An 18,689-nucleotide genomic window follows, 5' to 3' on the forward strand; every position below is an offset into this window, starting at 1 on the left:
GGATGGCGGCCTGCTTTCGAGGGATCAATTAAACATTACGCAACTACTTCTCCGTTTGAGACTCTGCTTTGTTTTATGAATGTTGTCCTTTGGAATTCCGAGCTCTCGTTTTTACTTTTCGTCCCGCGTGCGCAATGACTGTTTAAAGTCTCGTCAAATAAAGACGCGCGGCGGATCTCGAGAGAGGAATGAAGTTTACGACTCCCGGTGCTAACATCGGCCAGCGGATGGCCGAGCGGGCATTTAAACATCGAGCAAAAAAGGGGAATGAAACATTTCCTTGTATTGATGTTCCCGGTTCACCGTCTTCCTTGTCCTTGAATTTGTATGTCCGATTTCCGGGCCGCTTAACTCATTCAGTCCCGTTGACAGTTCTAGACGTCAAAGATATTAACTGGGTGGGCAGTGAATGAGTCCAAGACCACTATTTGGACTCGTTCCACTTCCGAAAGGGGCACGTATGTGTTGCCGGTCGGGATGCGCTGAGAAGCACGAAAATATTAGTGGGAGCAACCCCCTCCCCACTTGCCAGGTGTGAGTAACATCTGCCATGTCACCGCGTCAAAGCCTTCCTCGCGCCGCTGCTGTCTCTTTCCATTTGCTCCAATAACGCCTTTGTCGTCCTTCATTTGGCACGAGCCGGCGCTTAATGGATTCCAAGATTAAACATGATCCCGTTCCAGCGCGCAATTAGCGCACGGCCCTGCCTATTAACACGCACGGGGGGGTCGTAAGAACGGGCCACCGATTGGCGGTGGAGAAACTTATGCGGTGTGGTGCCAATACTGCCCCCCCTGAATTTGGGGGACTCTCCTTTTACTTTTGGCTAAAGGGGGAGAGTGCACATATGGACGCAGAGTGGGCAGCTGGAGTGCTCTGCTTGGGGGTACGGGCGGGTGGACTAAGTGGACGTTGGAGGGGGTGGAAGCTTTAGTTTGGCCAACAGATGTTTTGGGGAGGTGTGTTTGTGTCGGGGGCTGTGACCCGGTCATTGAAGGGCGGTCGAGGGACCGTGCAAAAAAGGACATTACATGTTCCGGCCCGCTGTTAGACTGGAAACATTCCACAGTGTAAAACACACACTTGGGGTCCTTCAAACCTCAATTAACTAGTGTATTCAATCCGATCGGCTGCTGCTCAGGAAGTGTAAACATTTTATTTGGGTCCGTTTTTAACAACAAACAAAAAAGCACTTTATCTTTCTGCTCGGAGCAAAAAAAAAAAAAATTTCCTTGCTCGGCACTCGTACGTTGGCATCATTGTCTCTTTCTTTCCATCCCGGAGCACTTTATTTGTAACTCCATTTACCCGGCTCGTACTTGCATGGATCCATTTCTCCAATTTGATGTCACCCTTCTTTTCATTTTTTGGGGGGATAATGATTGCCTAGAGACTCGTCTTTGAGTGCATGTACGGCGTCTGGCTAGCAACTCTCCCAAGCTCGCCCGCCCGCCAGCAAAGTCTCGCCGCCATTGAATGGGAAGGAGATGAATGGCGTCTGTAAATGAATTTCTAAAGGCCACGGTGCTTTATCACGGACTCAGCCGTCGCCCCGTCCCGTTTCTCTTCTGAATAAGAGCGGAATTATCACTCGGGAGGGAGGAAGGGAGGAGAGGGAGATGAATACCTCTGGCGACGACACCCCGGGGACGCGCGCACTCACGCGCAGGTAGGGAGGAAGTGTTGCTAGGTCGGGCGGGAGGTCGCGTTATGCCGCACTAATGGCGCGCTCCATTAATCCTACAATGATGAAGGCCATTTCCTTTATTTAATTGGCTGCCAGCGTCTTTGTTACACATCATTTCCAAGTGCACGCTGTGTGCTTTTAGCTGGGGGAGGTGGCGGGGGGGAGTGGCCTATCAAACAAGTGTCTTTTGTGCCTCTGTTTGCCGGCTAATAGACACAAACATGCCCCCGAAAAGTGTGTCAGCATGGAGCTGTTTTGTTTAGCTTTGCTTTTAAGCGGACTGCTTTTAACTTGGGGAAATAAACAAAGATGTCATCCTTTGTTTTGTACTTTAAATGAGAGATTTTTAAAGTGAGTTGACTACATAGACCATGGGTGTCCAACGCCCCACCAATTTTATGTGGCCCACTGTGCATCGACTTCATGTGTCAATACTTCACTTATAAAAAATAGTTAATGTATTGGCATTCATCTTTTTGAAATATTTAAACAGTTTGTACGAGTCTCTAATTTCAAAACTAGTCATTCATCAGTTTTTTGTGTAGCCTATACTGTATATACATATAAGGCGTTGACAGTCATAATGGCTTTCAGAAAAAAAACTATGACTACGATGCGGCCCGCCACAAAAATTTTTTGACACCCCTGATGTAGACTGTTCAATAACTGCTGGAAAGAAATTCATCAATGAATGTGTGAATCCCCAAAAATTGTAATCGCTTCCACGTCCCAAGAATCTCTTAAAAGTTCACGATAGCTCTGCTGTTTTTATCTGTCTTACATTTATTTTCCAAACACACTGGCTTTCATTTGGCCGCAAAAAGCCGCCGCGCTCTCCGCCAAGCGACCGAGCGCTTATTAAAAACATAAATCTGCGATATTAAAAAACACGCCGCCGCTGCTGCTGCGGCGAGTGAGTGCCGAGACGATTCGGCGCGCCGATAGCGAGGGGTGGGAGTCGTGACAAAGGGCCGCGCCCACACGAAGCCAAACGCAAACTGACTGCATTGCGACCGCAGGCTGACCCAGAAACACAAGCGTGCCTATAGGGGGCGCCGAGTCGTTGACTTTGCAATTTGTGTGTAGAGCAAGACACGTCGGCTAATTGGCAACAATGGCAGAAGTCAACAAGAAAACGGAAAAGCCAGCTCGCTCATCTTAACGGATCCCAAGGCTGCGCTCGGCTTGTTTTCCACATTGCAGGCTGATTGGGGGCATGGCAATATTTACTGAGAGCCCCCCCCTCCCCTACATGCTCCTCCAGGCCTAACAATCTCCACCCCCTTTCCCTTCCTTCCGTCCTATCCCGCTAGGCTGGCATTTGAGCCTCACCAGCCAGGGGATGTTTTTTTTTTTTTTTTTTTTCATATCCCTTTGCCCCCCCCCCCCCCCAAACCCCTCCCCCCACCCTTTGCTGCAAGCCCTCTACGGACATGCTGCACAGGGACACTCACTTCCTCATTAAAAAAGCAAGAAGCATTAATGTTGGATGAGGCCAAGAAGAGCCGGAGGAGGCAAAGCAAGAGGGAGGGTGTTTTCCCCTTGATCGAGTCCTAAGGATGCATGATGAATCCTCACAGACGCGCAGGCCGACATGCTGAGGAAGAGGAGGAGATGAGAGGCTGCTGCAGACTTTTTTTTTTTTCCTCTCCCCCTTCCTTCTGACCGACAGACATAATGGCAATGTGACTCAACGGATTGATGGCTTGTGGAGAACAGAGCTAATCGTTGGATTTGAATCAAGAACTTGAAGGCTGCTGTGTGGTATCTGCCTAGTAATAAAATAGAACATTTGAATGTTGGGATATTGTCAACTGTGAAGGCCATTATCTGGAAAATAGCAAGAAGACCACATTTGATGGAGGTCAAGCCGTGGCGGATCCAAAAAAAACAACAGCTGCCGTCCTTAGTCGAGATGGAGACAATATTTCCATGTCCTACTAATCTCAAATCGTCACCGTCAAAATATTGTACATAAATCAGCAAAGATTTATTTTTTTTATTCTTCCCCTGACCAATCGATAAGCGTTGCTATGCGGCGCTTGATTATGCGGCAATTTCAAGGACTCTGGCGCTTCATTGGATTCACTCCTCTCGTCAAGCAATATCCCGAGAGCCGCCACTCAATTGGCGTTCCCACTCTGATAGACAGTCCGGCCCGGGGGATCAATGGCGTCAATTTTGTCGTATTGACCTATGCCGTTTTTTGGCCGAGCGCTTCGGCGAACGCACTCGTGCGGATATATATATTGTTTTGAAACCGCAAGTTGTATTTGGGTCTTCCGTCAACATTTGTAACAGGGCTTTTCCTCAGGATCACCCTTGGCGTGCCGCGCCTCGCGCGGGAGGGAAATTGGGGTCACCGTTGGGAAGCTCGCAGAAAGAAAAAGCAGCCCAAAGCAAGATGAGCGCACGTTTGACCGTGTTGTCTTTTCTGTGCTTGCATTTAGCATCCAGGGTGGGGGGGGGTCGCCCCGTAGCGCCACTTCATCTGCCGAGTAGCTCGCCGGCGTGTCCGCGGGCCCTGTCTGCACGCGTCACGCCGGGCCAGACAAAAGACGAAGAGAACGGGCAACCGGGGCGAGTCACGGATTTCCTCCCGCGGCACCATTTTAAAGCGATACGAAGGCAGGAAGATCTTTCTCGTCGTTCGCCATTGGGTTCACGCCAAGTAAAAAGTGTATGGATTGGTTGGTTGGCTCTTTATGGAGCTGTAAGCAAATCTTGCCGTCTTAATGGCCATGAATTTTTCAGCAAGTATGACTCTTGGGAAGGCTCTGATATGAGACACTAAGTGCTTTTGACGCATACTTTGGCCGCACCGTTACATAGCAACAACCTAGACCCTGAAACTAACAATCCGGGTTTCAAACCACCAGGCTAATTTTAAAAGCCAAACAAAAAGCCGCATTTGAATTTTATTTTATTTATATTTGCTGATATTATGTATTTATATAGTATTTTGTTCTCATCTCGTCATGAGACGTGTGGCCTAATTATCGCAGTCCTTTTCTTGGTTTGGTGCTTTACACATGGCTCGCCCCCACCGGGGTTTTCGGTATTCTGACGATAAGCCCCCCCCCCCCCCCCCTCGCCACCTTCTCTCTCGTCCAATCCTTACCCGCAAGTCAACATAATAAACAGTTTCAGCATTTTGTTTTTGCCGGGCGAGGCCTTTGTCTCTCGTGAGGATTTATCATCTGCCTCCAGTATTTTCGGGCGTCTTAATCTGCACGTTGTTTGATTACTGGCAGCTAATTAAAGCGAGGTGATGGCTTGATGATGGGTGCCTAGTTGCCAGCCAGCTTTTCTCTCCGCTGCTTATTTATCCGCTTGCCCAACAAGATCCCATTTGCATATTTTCACTTTTCCTCGGCGACTTATCGCCTCCGCCCGCAAATAAGAGCCAGTTTTGACTTTTGGCTTGCCTGTGACTGAACCGCGGGAAGCTTTGGTGGGCTTTCTGAGCCTGACGTGTGGGGGAGTAAAGCGCTGCACACATCTGCAGCCGTAAGCTGTTTTGTTTTTTTCTTCTTCAATGAGAAGAAAAGAAGTGAGGGAAGGGATGTTTTGCTGTAAACATGGAAACAGGCTCTGCTAAGGAGCTATTGTTTTTTGCATTGAGCTTTGTTTCTTTGTCCCTGAGTGGGATTATCCAAAAAGAAAAACTTTTCAACCCATCTCCTTTCAAATTTGATTTCATGACTTTGTGATCATTTCAAAAGTGATGAGCTAGATAAGCTCCAATCAAACGTAACAAATAAAAGCGACTTTCCTCGCTCTACGTTGTGCTCGGCGCCATCCGAGCTCCTTTGTTCCTCCTTTCACGTGCTTAGCGGCCCATTCATCATATAATTGCGACACGAGGCGGCTTTACCTGGTGACACGCCGACAAATGTCACCGATGACAACGAGTTTGTCACCGCAGAGAGATGCCCTTTTCCCGACGTCCCCCGAGCGCCGGCAACACCCTCGCGGGTCTCCATCTCTTGTCAAGCGCTTGAACCCATTTGCATACGCATCTGCTTGTCGACGGGACGTCCTTCGGACCCCCTCGATGCCGGTGACGATGCGTTGAGCGTCGGAAAGGGGCCGCTAAGGACCTCGGGGGCTAAGAAGGAAGCCCGACACAATTTGCCTCATGACCTTTGACCTCTGCGTTTAAATTTGAGTACTTTTCTTGAAATGGCTTGCACAGGTTTTTGTTTTGATTTCTTTCAACTTGGCGACTAAAGTCCACTTAATGTGGCAGACGCAGTCAAGCAAGCATGCCGCATTTTGACTCCCCCCCCCCCAACCTCGTGTCTCTTCTGGCATAATGAAATGGTACTTCTATTCCTTATCCACTCTGTTCCGCCACACACTCGCGGCAAGGGAAAAAAAAGCTGAAAGCTTAAGCGGGCCGCCAGAGCCGAGCCGAGCCGTCAGTCCATTTGCCACTGTGGCTGGCGGATGAGTAATGGCGGCTCCGCTGTCCTTATCGCCGAGGCGCACACCTGCGCCGCTCCTAGCGCCGCAGACTTAATTGCTCCCCACCACCTCCTGTTTTGGGTCTCCGTATCTGCTTATGCTCCACATTGCCGGAGAGCGACCTGGTGTCCATTAGCGCCGTGTCCGCGTGGGCGCAACGCAGAGGAATCAGTGTCGCCGGCCGGGAAGGCTTGTCTTCTCGATCCAAAGATGGGGAGGGAGGGGGGGCGCTCGCACAAATCCTCCAAAGCATCATCAAACCTTCATGTCACGCTCCGACCGAGTTTAGGCACGGACACGAGTGGTTCATAATTTCCCCTCGTCCGAGTTTGCTGTTAGTTTGGCTGAAATGGCTGCTCGAAAGCAAAATTCATCCAACTTTAACACTCAGTCGTAGAGAGCTCGGCAATTTAGTCAAGGATAGCTTTCGGGATGGCTTCATTCCCGATGAGATGATCAAAGTCCCAAAGCTCTGGATTTTCTTTTCACATTTTTGCTACTTGAGTCAAGCTGTGTTTTCAGCTTTACCGACGTGTGTTGCCATGGTAATGGAGTTTCATGCAGTACATGATGATAGCAATCGTGAGCCCCTTTCACACTGCCCCCCACACACACACACACACCCCGTGTAAGGAAGGTACTGACAAGGAATTACAGTTGAGCTGGAAATCTGTTCGCTTTCTTTTGATGTACAAAGTAAAACCAGAGATGTAACACATTTTTAAACGCATCAAAAACCGCCAGACGTTGTCCGAGCCCCAGCCCAGTTTTTGTGGTTATAAAAAAAAAAAAAAAAAGGCTGTAAATGCAATGAAAAAGAATGTCTTCAAAGTGTTGCTTACATCATCTCTCAAGTCTATAAAAAGCAACAGTGTCAGCGTGTGTGTCCCTCCTGTTGTGGTTCTGGATGAATGCCCCCAGAGAGCGCCACCAGCTGGAACCGCATTTGCCCCCCAACCCACCCCCCCCCCTACTCCCGGTTCGGGGTCGGGCTAAGAGGCAAACTATTGGCAAAGCCTCCACGCTCACCATGTGATAAATAACCAGGAGTCGGCTGGATGACATCACATTTTTCATCATTAATCCGAGTCATTATAAGGCCGTTTCCCCCGGAATTGATCCCCCTGTCCGGCCCGGCCCAGTCCAGTCCAGTCCAGCTGACGCAGCCCCTGCTGGCGATGGAATGAGAATGGGACGCAAGAACAGGTTTCGAGTGCTCATGCCTCCTCTGCTTCATGTTCCACAAAAGCAGTAGAGAACCTCTCGCCATGCATGGTGGACAAAATTAACAAGAATCAACACCAACATCAATCTGTCAGTGGCAGCAAAAAAATAATAATTTTGTCTGTCCAGCATGCACCTCCAAAAAAATTAAATAAAATATTAAAAATGCAATCAAATTAAACTAAACAAAAAAAAATAAAACAAATAATAAAAAATTGAAAAAATTACATTATTTACAGTTATTTTGAAATAAAATGAAGTGTGTAATTGTCAGCCAGGATTCCACCTTCCAATTTTGACTTTAACAGAATTTCAGCCCGCCCGAGACAACGTCTCACTTTGACGAAGGTAATCAACAATAATCGCTTTGGGCATCGAGCTGTCGGCGTGAGTAAATAAAAAGAAAGACATTTGGAGTCGAGTGACCCCGGAGGTGAGCTCGCAGGGGAAGGTCGTAACCCTCTGACGGCCTCGGTGGCCGCCATCATCGGAACGGGGGGGGGGGCCGCAATCAACCTTGGCTGCCTGGCTGAGCCCTCCCGTCGTCCTCACCCGCTTTCTCGCCTTCTGCGGGAACAAGAGAGAAGCTGTAATTTCACAGCTGACAGACTTTTCTTTTCCTGATTTAATATCATTTGTAAAAGAGAAAGTAAATCTTCGCTGTGCGCCCTAAGGACCCCCCCTAGATGAGGGCGCGCAGCACCTGAACAGCTGTTACCCTCGTGCTAAAACGTTAGCTGTTGAGAGCCGATGTTGGGTGGGGTGGGGGGTCGGACGGACGGACGAGGTCATTCCCCGGTTGAGTGAGCATAAAGGTGGGAGCCGTGGCATCGGCAGCTGGAGGCTCACTCGGCGAGATGCAACACGCCGCCGCGCACCTGTAGCCCGATGACTCCTTTTATTGTGTCAAGTCAAACGACAGATTGCACGAGAGGACCCACGCCGGTCCAACCGCGCCGGTTATTACTCGCCGTTCCCCCTAATGAAGTCCAAATGTAATTATCAGCTCATTTGCCACGTTGTCTCGGGCGAGGCCAGGTTCTTCCTCCCACCCGCTGTGTCGACCCCCATTAACTCCTTAACTGCCATAGACGAGAATAGACGGCAAACATCACTTTGTACTGGGTTGCCATAGATGCGAATTGACATCAAACATCACTTTGTACTGAGCAGAGCCATTTCATTTAGCAACTTGGCTCCGAGCGCTCGTTTGGCTCGGCGAAATGGCGACCGATCATCGGGCGATCAGAGTATGTTTGGTCAATTGTCAAAGCATTTCAATTCATTGTCAAAAATCTCAAGTGAGCTCATTCAAAGAAAGAAGGGCTCATTTCCAGACTCGACAGCCATTCACATATCTTTTGGTCATTTGGGCTGTTTGCGGGCGCCTTCGTAACGAGGCCGACCCAATGAATCGCAGTAATTGTGTGTGGCGACATAGTGAAAGATTTAGTGCAATAAAATGTGAAGCTTGTGTCAATATTGATCCTTGTGAATAATTCACAGCGACCTCTTTTGCTCCAAGGCTTCAGGTTGAACCATTTGACGAAGGCAGCGGGGGTGCACGTTTTTTCCTGGCCGGTCTGCTTTTGCATAGCGCAGAGTTATTGTCACCATTGTTGCTCCTTCAAATTCTGGAAGCGGTGGTGCGTTAAATTGGAAATTATTTCCACCTTGCTAGGCCAATTTACTACAAATGATTCAGTCAAGATATATTCTTCCTGCTTTTTGACGCTGGTGCCGGATGTTGCAGTTTGTGGTGCAGCCTGGTCGTAAAATCGACCTTTTTTTTTAACTTATCATTCCATCCGCGAATCACACTTTGCGAATTTTCCATAATTGAACGTCTGAGGTGTAAGTATATGGGTCAGGGAGGGGTGATGTGCATCTCTCCCCCCCCAACCAACCTGAGCTTTTAGCCCAACCACCATCCCGTTGCTAAGCCGCCTGGCCCGGCCTGCAACACAATAACTTCTTAGCCAGGAATCGGCACAATCAATTACCTGGCTGTGAATATCGCCGCATCTTTGACGCGTCCCCGCTAGCAAGAAAAGGCCAATTAATAAAGTGGATAATGCCCCCTCGTGGCTATCGCCGTTGCAAATAAATGGGTGCAAAACTCACCGTGGTACTTTGATATCCCGAGGTGCGCAAAATGCAAATCCTCAACACGTGCTAATTAGCGTCGGGTGCGAAAGCGCTCCCAGTGATGTTTTCCCTTTCCTCTTTTCCGCTATCGAGGATACGGTGATTCCATATTTAAATGGCAGATGCTAATGTTTATCACAAGATGGTTCACAACCAAAAATGCGAGCTGAGCCAAAGCCAATTTTCATCTGGATTGCGTTTCGGTCGGGCTGGATGTTTTTCTCTCTTGAAAGCGACTCGCTCGCTGGCTGGCTCATCAGCGTGTTTGCGTTCCTGATTACTTGCCGCCTCCACGTCCCCGTTGTCCTTCTTCTGGGTGATTTTGCTCTCGTCCAATGAAGTGCTTCTTGTCATTGCGTGGCGATGGCCCTTGAATCGGAGGGCTTATTTTTTTTTCCCTTGTTTTTTTCAAGATAAACAGTTTGGACTTATTTATTAAGGTGACGTTGGCGTTTGTTTGATTGAGGGTCGGTTTGATCCATTTTTTTCCACAAATGAACATTGATAGATACTCGGACAAAGGGCAAGAAGGCGAGCATCCAGTCCTGGAAACCTGTAACTAATCAGGTTTGCGCCGAGGCTTTAGGAAAGCCGCCGTCCGTCTCTTCGGGTAGTTATTGGCGGGGGCCTCCGTGATGCGATTGAAGGCGAAGACGGGGTCAGGTAATTCACTGGGGCTGCCCCGCCCGCAAACACTCTTTCATGCTAGACTGCCTTTCAATAAATAAGAAATGTCTCCCCGCACCAATCTAATATTAACCCCATCTTCTCCGTGGAGAGGTTGGAGGGCTCACGGAAAGGCCTCCGGGCCGGTCGGCCGGGCTGCTAATGGATGAACACGTTCGCAGTGTTTGAGGATTAGACGCAAGGCCATCTTGGGGGAATATGGAAGCCTGCGAAGGCATCTCATTTCAAGCGTGAGGCCCGGCAACGCGGCTTCACGCATGAGCGTGGAAAGAAAGACTACAAAGCCCAAGCGTCGGCCGCGAGCGGGCTTCATGCTGCGTTACCTTTGAAAAGCCAACTCCCAAATTCAATTTGATTCTTCTGAGACAATCTATTGGTCACCGTCTGGGACTAAACCCGCCGGAGACTCAGAACCAGACACCGAGCCCTCGATCCCATCATCTGGAAAAAAAAAAAAACCACAATCGGCACCTTTTAACCCATTCAGCGCCATTGGCGGTTATAGGTATTAACTGGGTTGGCAGTGAATGAGTTAAGAATCGCCTCTTTCTAGAAATGAGAATTGGGGTGACAGAGGATATTTCACATCTTTATCTGGCGCTTTCATTAATGCGTGTTTAATGGGAAACGATGCTGACAGAGGGGGAATGTTAATTATCGCCATTCATTTTCCCCGAGCGAATGATTCCGACTCATTGTTCTGATAAAGCCCGCTTTTGTGCCAGCGACTCGATCTATCTTGCGGCCCGCTAAGGTCAGCGCTAACTGCCTACTGTTTCGAAAGTGCAAAGAAGCCGCCCCTTCGTCTTACATTTGTTTCTTTGGCAGGCCCCAAAAATGTCCACGTAAGAAAAGTTGGCCAAAGTATCGGTGGGAAGATTATTTCGCGAGAAAAAACGCAATCAAGACACCTGTGTTAAGAGAAAACAGTGTTTCTTTTAAACGGGAGGTAGCTAACGGCTTTTTGTTTTAGCCGTGAAAGCAAATGTTGTTGTTGTATTTCTTGGGAAATGCCCGCAGAGGAATGCAGAAACAGCGGGCGACTACAGAATGGACGCGCCTTTGTTCGCTCGCCGGGGCTCGTCTATAATTTACAGAGTGTCCGCCCCTCTCTGTCGCTAATGGATGAGAACGTCTGCTCAGAGACTGAAATGGGGGGGGGGGGGGGTCATTGCATCTGTAAGTCAACCCCCACCCTCCACACAAGTCAATACGCTGCACGCCAAATCTGCACAAATGTTGAATAGTGGTGTGGAATATATATATGTGATTGGGTGCTGAGGGTGCTAAAGGTTTGGGGGGGGGGGTTCGAATACACGCCATTATTACCATCCCGAATGTCCGCGGGGCTCGTCACGCTGAAGGCAGGCAGATTGAAAAAACGGCTAATGGCAGCCGGGTGATGCCGTGCCGAGTAATTTAGTGTCGGAGGCGTGGTGCGAGAGACCTTAAGCTCTACCATAAAAGGAAATATATTGTTTCACCTTTGAGCGCCCTCGGATACGCGGCGGACAGGTGCTCAGCCTGAGAATGATGGAGGTCAACGTTTCCCTTTGGCTACAGTGGAATGGAAGAAGAAGAAAAAATAAGCGAGACTGAGACGGAGTCTTTGTTGGCAGTCTTGACACCAGATGTGGAGGGTCAGCTACAGGATGAGGAACAGCTGCCGTGGGCATGCCACAGTATGGCCAGGAGAAGTGCTCGCCCTTGAGGGTGAGAGCATTTGGGCTGGCTGCCAGGGATGAAGCCGCTTTGTCCAGCTTTGTCTTGACGCCATCTTGAGTTTTGCCACCATCTTCTTAAGAAGAACCAACGGAGGGCAATGCCGGATGGTGGGCGGTCCACGCGGATGGCTCCGGGCAGAACCGCGTGATGAGAACCTGATGAAACCGTTGCTTGGGATCTGAAGGACACCGATGAAGCTGTCTGAAAGCCTTACAATCAATTGAATTTGAGGCCAAGGATCAAAGGCAAGGCAAGGCCCGAGGGCCGCTCAGTATTTTGAGAGGTGCCTTCAGAGCCATCAGTCATTTTCAATCCCGATGAACCGACGGCAATACCGGGCTGATTTTTCAGGTGTTAATTCTCATTAACTTGCTGACAGATAGACGATGACGGATGCGCAAGCAAAGCGACACCGACCCGACTTTGATTGGATCCGCCCTTTTACATATATGTCCTACTTACTGCTTTGCATTCCGCAGAGGCCGTTGAACGTTTTTCATCCAGCATATGCAAGAATTCAATCCCGCTACTAGCTAAATATTCTAAATTGTGCGGACGGTTGTTTGTTTACACGTGATTGGCTGGCAACCAGTCCAGGGCGTATCGCCTCAAGTCCGTTGGGATCAGCAGAAGTGAAGACGGATAGACGGACGGATGTAATATTGACTCGAGCTTCGTCCCTAAAAGCCGATCCGTAAAAGACGGGACACGTGCCTGCCGGCATTAGTATGTATAAAAGCAATGCAGTGAACCAGTGACCCCGAAATTAGCCGCCGTGGCCCGGCGGGTGACCCGCTGTTTTCTGCTTGGATTCCAAGGCTCGCCTTTTTGGAGGAAGGAGATTAGGCCCGTGCCGGACGGTTGAGTAATTGGATGAAAGAGGCCAGGGTGATCCCATCACAGGCTTCACACCTCGCTGGTGTCAACCCCCCCCCCCCCCCCAAGCCCCGAGAACTTGTATCGCAAGGGGCAGCCGAAGGTGTGTGTGCGTGTTTGCACATTGTCTCCGTTGTAAGCTCGTCTACGTGAAAACAACACGGAGCTGTCCTTTGACTTTGCTGTCTGTTAACCTCTGCACCCGTCCCGGGGTTCCGTCCAGGCGACATAATATTTTCCCCAGCTGGAACCCCGTTTGCCTTTTTTTCCCCTTTCTCTTTATGAGGTCATTACTTCCGCCTGGCTTTCCAAACGTCGGTTAAGCAAGGTCATTTGGCCAACCGTGGGGGATACTTGGAGCCCCTCCCTCTTTAGCGGTCAGGTGGGAGATGGAAGAGGTTTATGCCCAAAGCCAGATTGAAATGCTCAATTATGCTCGCAGAGACTCATTTTAAAACGGTCATAAAACATGGATTTATGAAAGAACCAGTAATCTACAAAATTCAATATTGGCTCTTCATAGCTCAAATGTATTTTTAGACTTTTTTTTCATATTTATATCATTAATATATTTATATTTTTAAATATTTTTCGAAAACAACCACATTTCATGCAAGTTCTATACTTGGAACTTCCAACAAGACAGAACCAGAAGTGAATTGCGACGCTAAGAAAAGAACGAAATCCAAGCAAACAAAGAGATTGCAAGATGAAGGACGGGTTTCGGCGTTGCTGTTTGAAGTGGAGCAGGTCCAAACCAGGCATGAAGCCGTCCGTCTGCCCCGATAGCATCTAACTTCAACGTCCTTATCAAATATCACCGCTCCCGACCCGCATTAGCCGTCCTAGGCTGTATTTACTTTGCGCTTAAAGCGCAGCGAGGCCACCATCATCCAACAGACTTTTTTTTTTTTCTTTAATCTGTTTGCCGTTTCCTCTCGTCCTGCTATCTTTTTAAGGAAGTCACTTTACAGCCTTAAATTAGCAGTCGGAGACCAGCTTATGACAGAACAAGGCTTGTAAGGTTGCGAGCGTGCCGCTGGCAATGATTGACAGCCTGATAAGCGTGTTGACACAAAGTGTTGCTATGCGTGTGTTTTCAACCTCAAGTAGGACCGCCTTTTTTTTTTTTTTTCTTTTTTTTATTTTGATTTTATTTTTTATTCATTTAATTTTAATTTCATTTATTATTTTTTTTGTTTTGTTATTATTTTATTATTTAACTATAAGATTGGACTATTTGACAATACTTTGGCTTGAGTTTTTGTTGACTGCAACTCACGTCTACTTTTTTTGTGTCTTTCATGTTTCCCTGCTGTGACGCTGCAAATGGCAACAATCAGGTGAGTGACATTCGTTCTTATTTTTCTTGTGCGTGTCGTCGCTTGATTGAGTTCATTGGGTCTTTGATGAATATACCAGCCTCCGCTATATATATGTATATATATATATTTATATATATACCCTGTGTTTAACTCTAAAATGACATGTATGATATGGCATTTGTGCGGCTGGAAATGCTCCCGCAGTACGTAGCGGTTTGTCACGCGGTAAAATCAACAAGGCCAACTTGTTTGCTCGCTTCCCGGCGGCCCCTCATTGCGTATCTTAAAGCCGCTCCCACTTCCCGGTCGAGTCTCCATATGCCGCGTCTGCAGGAAAGGAGAGCCGAGCTGAGCCGAGTGTGAATTATACATGCAGCAGTCTTTGGGGTGTGGGGGGGGGAACGCAGCAGATGCTCGCCCCTCCAGCTTGGCCACTTTTGTCTCGGCTGCTTCCACAATCCAAATGCTTTTTGGCGTGGGGCGTGTCTGCTTAAAGCCACATGAAGTCCTTTGGCATGATCTCGGCGAACTTGCTGGACACCTTTTTGACTGCTATGAATGCTCATGTCGGCTGCTGCTGTCCAAACGTCATTGCACACGAAGAAAATCAGTGCTTTATTTTGGGATATGGTCAGTCGTGAAGACAATTTGTCATTTTAGTAATGACACAAAATTTGTCTTGGCGGGCCACATAAAATGATGTGGCGGGCCGTGTCTGGCCCCCGGGCCTTGAGTTTGACACTTATGATATAAAAGATGGCTCGACTTGTAGATCTAAAATTGAGCTGCGAGTGGCTATGTGAAGCCCTTTGAGGCTGTGTAAATAAATTTGACTTGACTTGACACCCAAAAACCAGACACACGACCGTCTTACAATAAATGAGTCCCAGAAATGTGCAAATTCGAATGCTCTAAATAGCAAGTTTTCAGACATTCAAATATAAATTGTCGCTGTACTTAACTAGCAAGTGTGCAAATGCGCTCTTGACTATTGACCCCTTTTGAATGGAAGGCTCATATAATTCCATTTCCTGGCCCATTCCATATTTATGATCATAGCGTATGCATGAGCAGGACCTTCTAAATTTTCAGGTGAAAGTGATGGGACCCACATCCCAGCAAGCAGCCTGTCAAACGTGTCAGAGGCATACGTGTATGTCTGCGTGACAGGCAGATTTACATGCTTTAATGATGAGGGATCACGGTGACGACTGGTCCTGTCAGCACCCCCTAATGAGCCTAGGGGTCCATGTAGCCCGAGGCCCGTGTAAAGGATCGAGCTGCTCCGTGGGAGGGAGAAGGCGGCATATTAGCTCCAAGGGGGGTGGGGGGCTTATAATGTGTCAAAGGCTGTGTGTTGCCTCCAGTGACACTTTGTTGCCAATTTGGGATTCTTGCGTGAACTCTAATAATGGGTCTGGTAAAACGATTCAAACTTTGTGGTGGTCTTGACCTCAATTTAGATCAGGGAAATTTTCCTGGTGAAAATGATTTTATCTTGGCGACGCTCCCAAACCCAACCAGGAAAAATTATTTAAAAAAAAAAAAGAGCTCTAAACATTTGAATTGGTTTAGCATCTGACAACTGTTAGCATTGTTTGCAATCCTCGGATTAGTTGAATCTTATTCCGAGCCTGTAAAGATGCCCTGTGGAGACGAGTGTCTCCACCACCCCCCCTTCACCTGAGGGACTTTTTTCTTTCTCAACTCGGCATCAGCAGCCTGAGCTGGTGTAACACCTTACGCCTCCACTCGAGCCCTCGGGCCACATGTGTGCAAATAAGAAATGGCAGGCCTGACCTCCACAAACAGCACCTCAGCTGGACTCTGTGACCTGCGCTCCACAACAGCGCAGTGCAAGTAGAAGTTTCAAATGATCTGGCAGAAGCAGATTTTGCCAGATGGAGTAGCAGCAAAGTCATGCCCCTTTCTACCTCGATTAACGAACGATTAATCGTATTTCATTTCTACATTGTTGGGAATAGAATCTAAATGATCATAAGTGGTTAAGCCCTGGCCTGGTCACAGTGATCAAGTTGACCCTCTGCAGTGCATTAAAACTGACCACTGGCTTAACCTTTGACACCGGGGACATCTCAGGGGTGCTCGCCGGCTTCGGGGCGTTTCTGAGTGGGGAGGGCTGAGCGACCACCCTGTGTCCTCATATGTTGCACTGTGCTTTTTTTCTTGCTGAAGGCCATTGATAATTCAGATAATGAGTGTGGAGATGACCGGGATTAACCCTCTTTAGCATCCCACCGTATGCCGGCCGAGGCCCCCGCCAAGAGGCGATCAATAAAAAGAGACGTCATGTGGCGGATGCGGCTTGTTAAGTAAAAAGTGCAGTTGCGCATTTGCTTCCCACCTCTTTGGGAGAGTGTCGAGCCGGCCGCCGAGACAGACAGTCGTAGACGCTCGTTAGTGCCTAAGTAGCAGTGGCAAATGGCCATTTCGGCATGCCAGAAAAGCAGACCATTTTTGGAAGCTGGCTGAAAATGGGATCAAAGCAAAACCAGACAAAAGTTGTAATTCTGTCAAAACGTCAGGAAGTCAGCGTCGGGTCACAGCAATAAGACTCAGTTTAGTAGCACCGCATCGTAGTAGGAAAAAAAAAAACCCTAAGCCAGTTGATTGAGACAACATGGCCGCCATCGCTCCTGCCCAACTCTGGCACACCGCATGGCCCGGCGATCAAGGGCCGGGCCGTGGACCACATCAGTCGCAGAGGCCTCATCCTGCTCCACTCCTGTTTCTTCTTTGCCCCCCTTCTTGGAGTAGCCAGGCCATCCCTCTTCTGCTCTAAGTATAGCAGCATCTTCGCAATCTGTAATTTATAAATCTGAAACGCTATAATTAAGTGGAGCTTTTATAGGGAAGCATAAATAATCCCAGGATTTATTTTATAAGAGACGTAACTTCCCTGCCGGGCTTTTTGCTGATTCAAGCTATTAAGACAGGCGTCGGAGGATTGTTATTCCAGGCACCTCCTTCAACCTTGTAACGCTCAAGTAGACAACCTCAGAGGGTAGAAACTAGAATTATTACAGAGGCAACCCCTACTTGTTTGTCGTGGGCGATACAGGACCTTAACATCTTTGGTGTTCTTAAAAACCTTTCTAAGTGCGGTAAAGGCATTGCTCGGAATTAAAGCGGCGATGTAATTAATGGCTCGAAACAGAGCAGGGGCGAAAAACCGCAGCGGGGCAGAAAAATGCTACCATATGGCTCCAGCAGAGAGAGATTCTTTCTTAATGGGCTGAGAAAAGTATAGGACACGGTGACGCACGCTTTGGCTTTCCAGGTTGATTGCGAAGGCGAGGCTTTGATTCGATGTTACTGCTGCGTGTCGACGCATCTCGTTATCAATTTGGACAACTCTGATCAACCGTGGCAGCTCAATGGGATGAGGCCATGGCGTCCATCTTTAGGTCAATGTCTCGGTTAGCATCAGTTTACGTTGATCAGTTCTAGCTGTGTGTTGTCATATTTATTCATTAGGGTCGCAATCTGCTTGACCATGGAGAGGCCACCGATGGCTTAGGTCGCCCGTGGTGCCCATCGTGCTATGTTGGAGTATCCTTTTGTTTCAGCTCGTGGGCATAATGCATGCAGTTGGTGGTCCCTGTCGGATTCAGCCAGGATGGTTTGCCTTCGCCCCATGATTTATACGCTGGTCTTCTCATCATTTAGTTTCCCTTGGGAGGGGGGGACTGCCAAACGCCCCGACTCAGCATTCTCCCGCTGTCTTTCCGACGCGTTTCTCAGAAAACACCAGCAGAGAAAAATGAGCGACCTCCTCTCTGGAAATAATAAAAGATGTATGGTACAAAGCCTTAAGCTGAGGTATGGGCTAAAGAATGGGCCACACAAGGACGACTCTGAGCACCCACTCCCCTGGACTCGGCAGACAATAGTCCATCTGGCCTAGACTCCCAGGCCTTGTCAGAAAAGCCCCCCTGGTTTTGGATGCATCTTCCCCCGGCTCCTCCTCCTTACCGACCACCCAGACGCATGTACTGGGAGATGATTATAGTGCTCCCCTCTTAAGGCCCTTCCCTGCAGAGAGACATCCTCCGCCGAGTTCAAGGCATACCGGGGCTGCTCAAAGCCTCATCTTCAATTGATCTCAGTGTGTAGTTGGAAAGATCTTGCTTGAAACCTTCTATTTTTTCTTACGGATATTGCAAGGAGAAAGTCAGACTTGTGTTTGAGCAATGCATGGCATTTTCCTGACCACGTGCTTTGACCTCCCACTTGTCCCCGCTGTGTCCCGGGCTTGCTTAATCCGATCCGGAAATGAGGATAGTGCCAGGGAGTCGGCGGTGTCCCTCGAGTGTTTTTGAGTGCAGGTTTGCCATTTTCTTTGATGCACGGACCAGTTGGAAGCTGAGGCAGGCACGACAAGCCTCTACACGCCCACCGAGCAATATCTCGCCAGCAGTGCCTCGCTCACTATGGCAACACACACACACACTTGTGGGAGTGATAGCAGAAAAGCAGAGCAATTATTAAGACCCAAGCGTCCTCCTGGAAATGCTGTTTTTCCC

At 48.6% G+C, this 18,689-nt stretch overlaps 1 protein-coding gene across 6 annotated transcripts in view; it reads left to right on the top strand.

Moving 5' to 3' along the window:
• The window catches only part of robo2 (roundabout, axon guidance receptor, homolog 2 (Drosophila)), a 155,782-nt gene that overhangs the window by 78,638 nt on the left and 58,455 nt on the right, over nt 1–18,689 (top strand). The window contains exon 1 of one of the 6 annotated variants that reach the window (XM_088379991.1): nt 13,619–13,926. The exons of the other annotated variants lie outside the window; for them this stretch is intronic. Within the exon in view, the coding sequence (XP_088236117.1) occupies nt 13,863–13,926 (64 nt within the window). The 5' untranslated portion in view covers nt 13,619–13,862. Of the gene's footprint in view, nt 1–13,618; nt 13,927–18,689 lie in introns of those variants that run through there. 6 annotated transcript variants of the gene reach the window in all.

Source organism: Syngnathus floridae, chromosome 7 (assembly GCF_059516105.1).
Source record: "Syngnathus floridae isolate MCC-2025c chromosome 7, RoL_Sflo_1.0, whole genome shotgun sequence".
NCBI classification, from domain to species: domain Eukaryota; kingdom Metazoa; phylum Chordata; class Actinopteri; order Syngnathiformes; family Syngnathidae; genus Syngnathus; species Syngnathus floridae.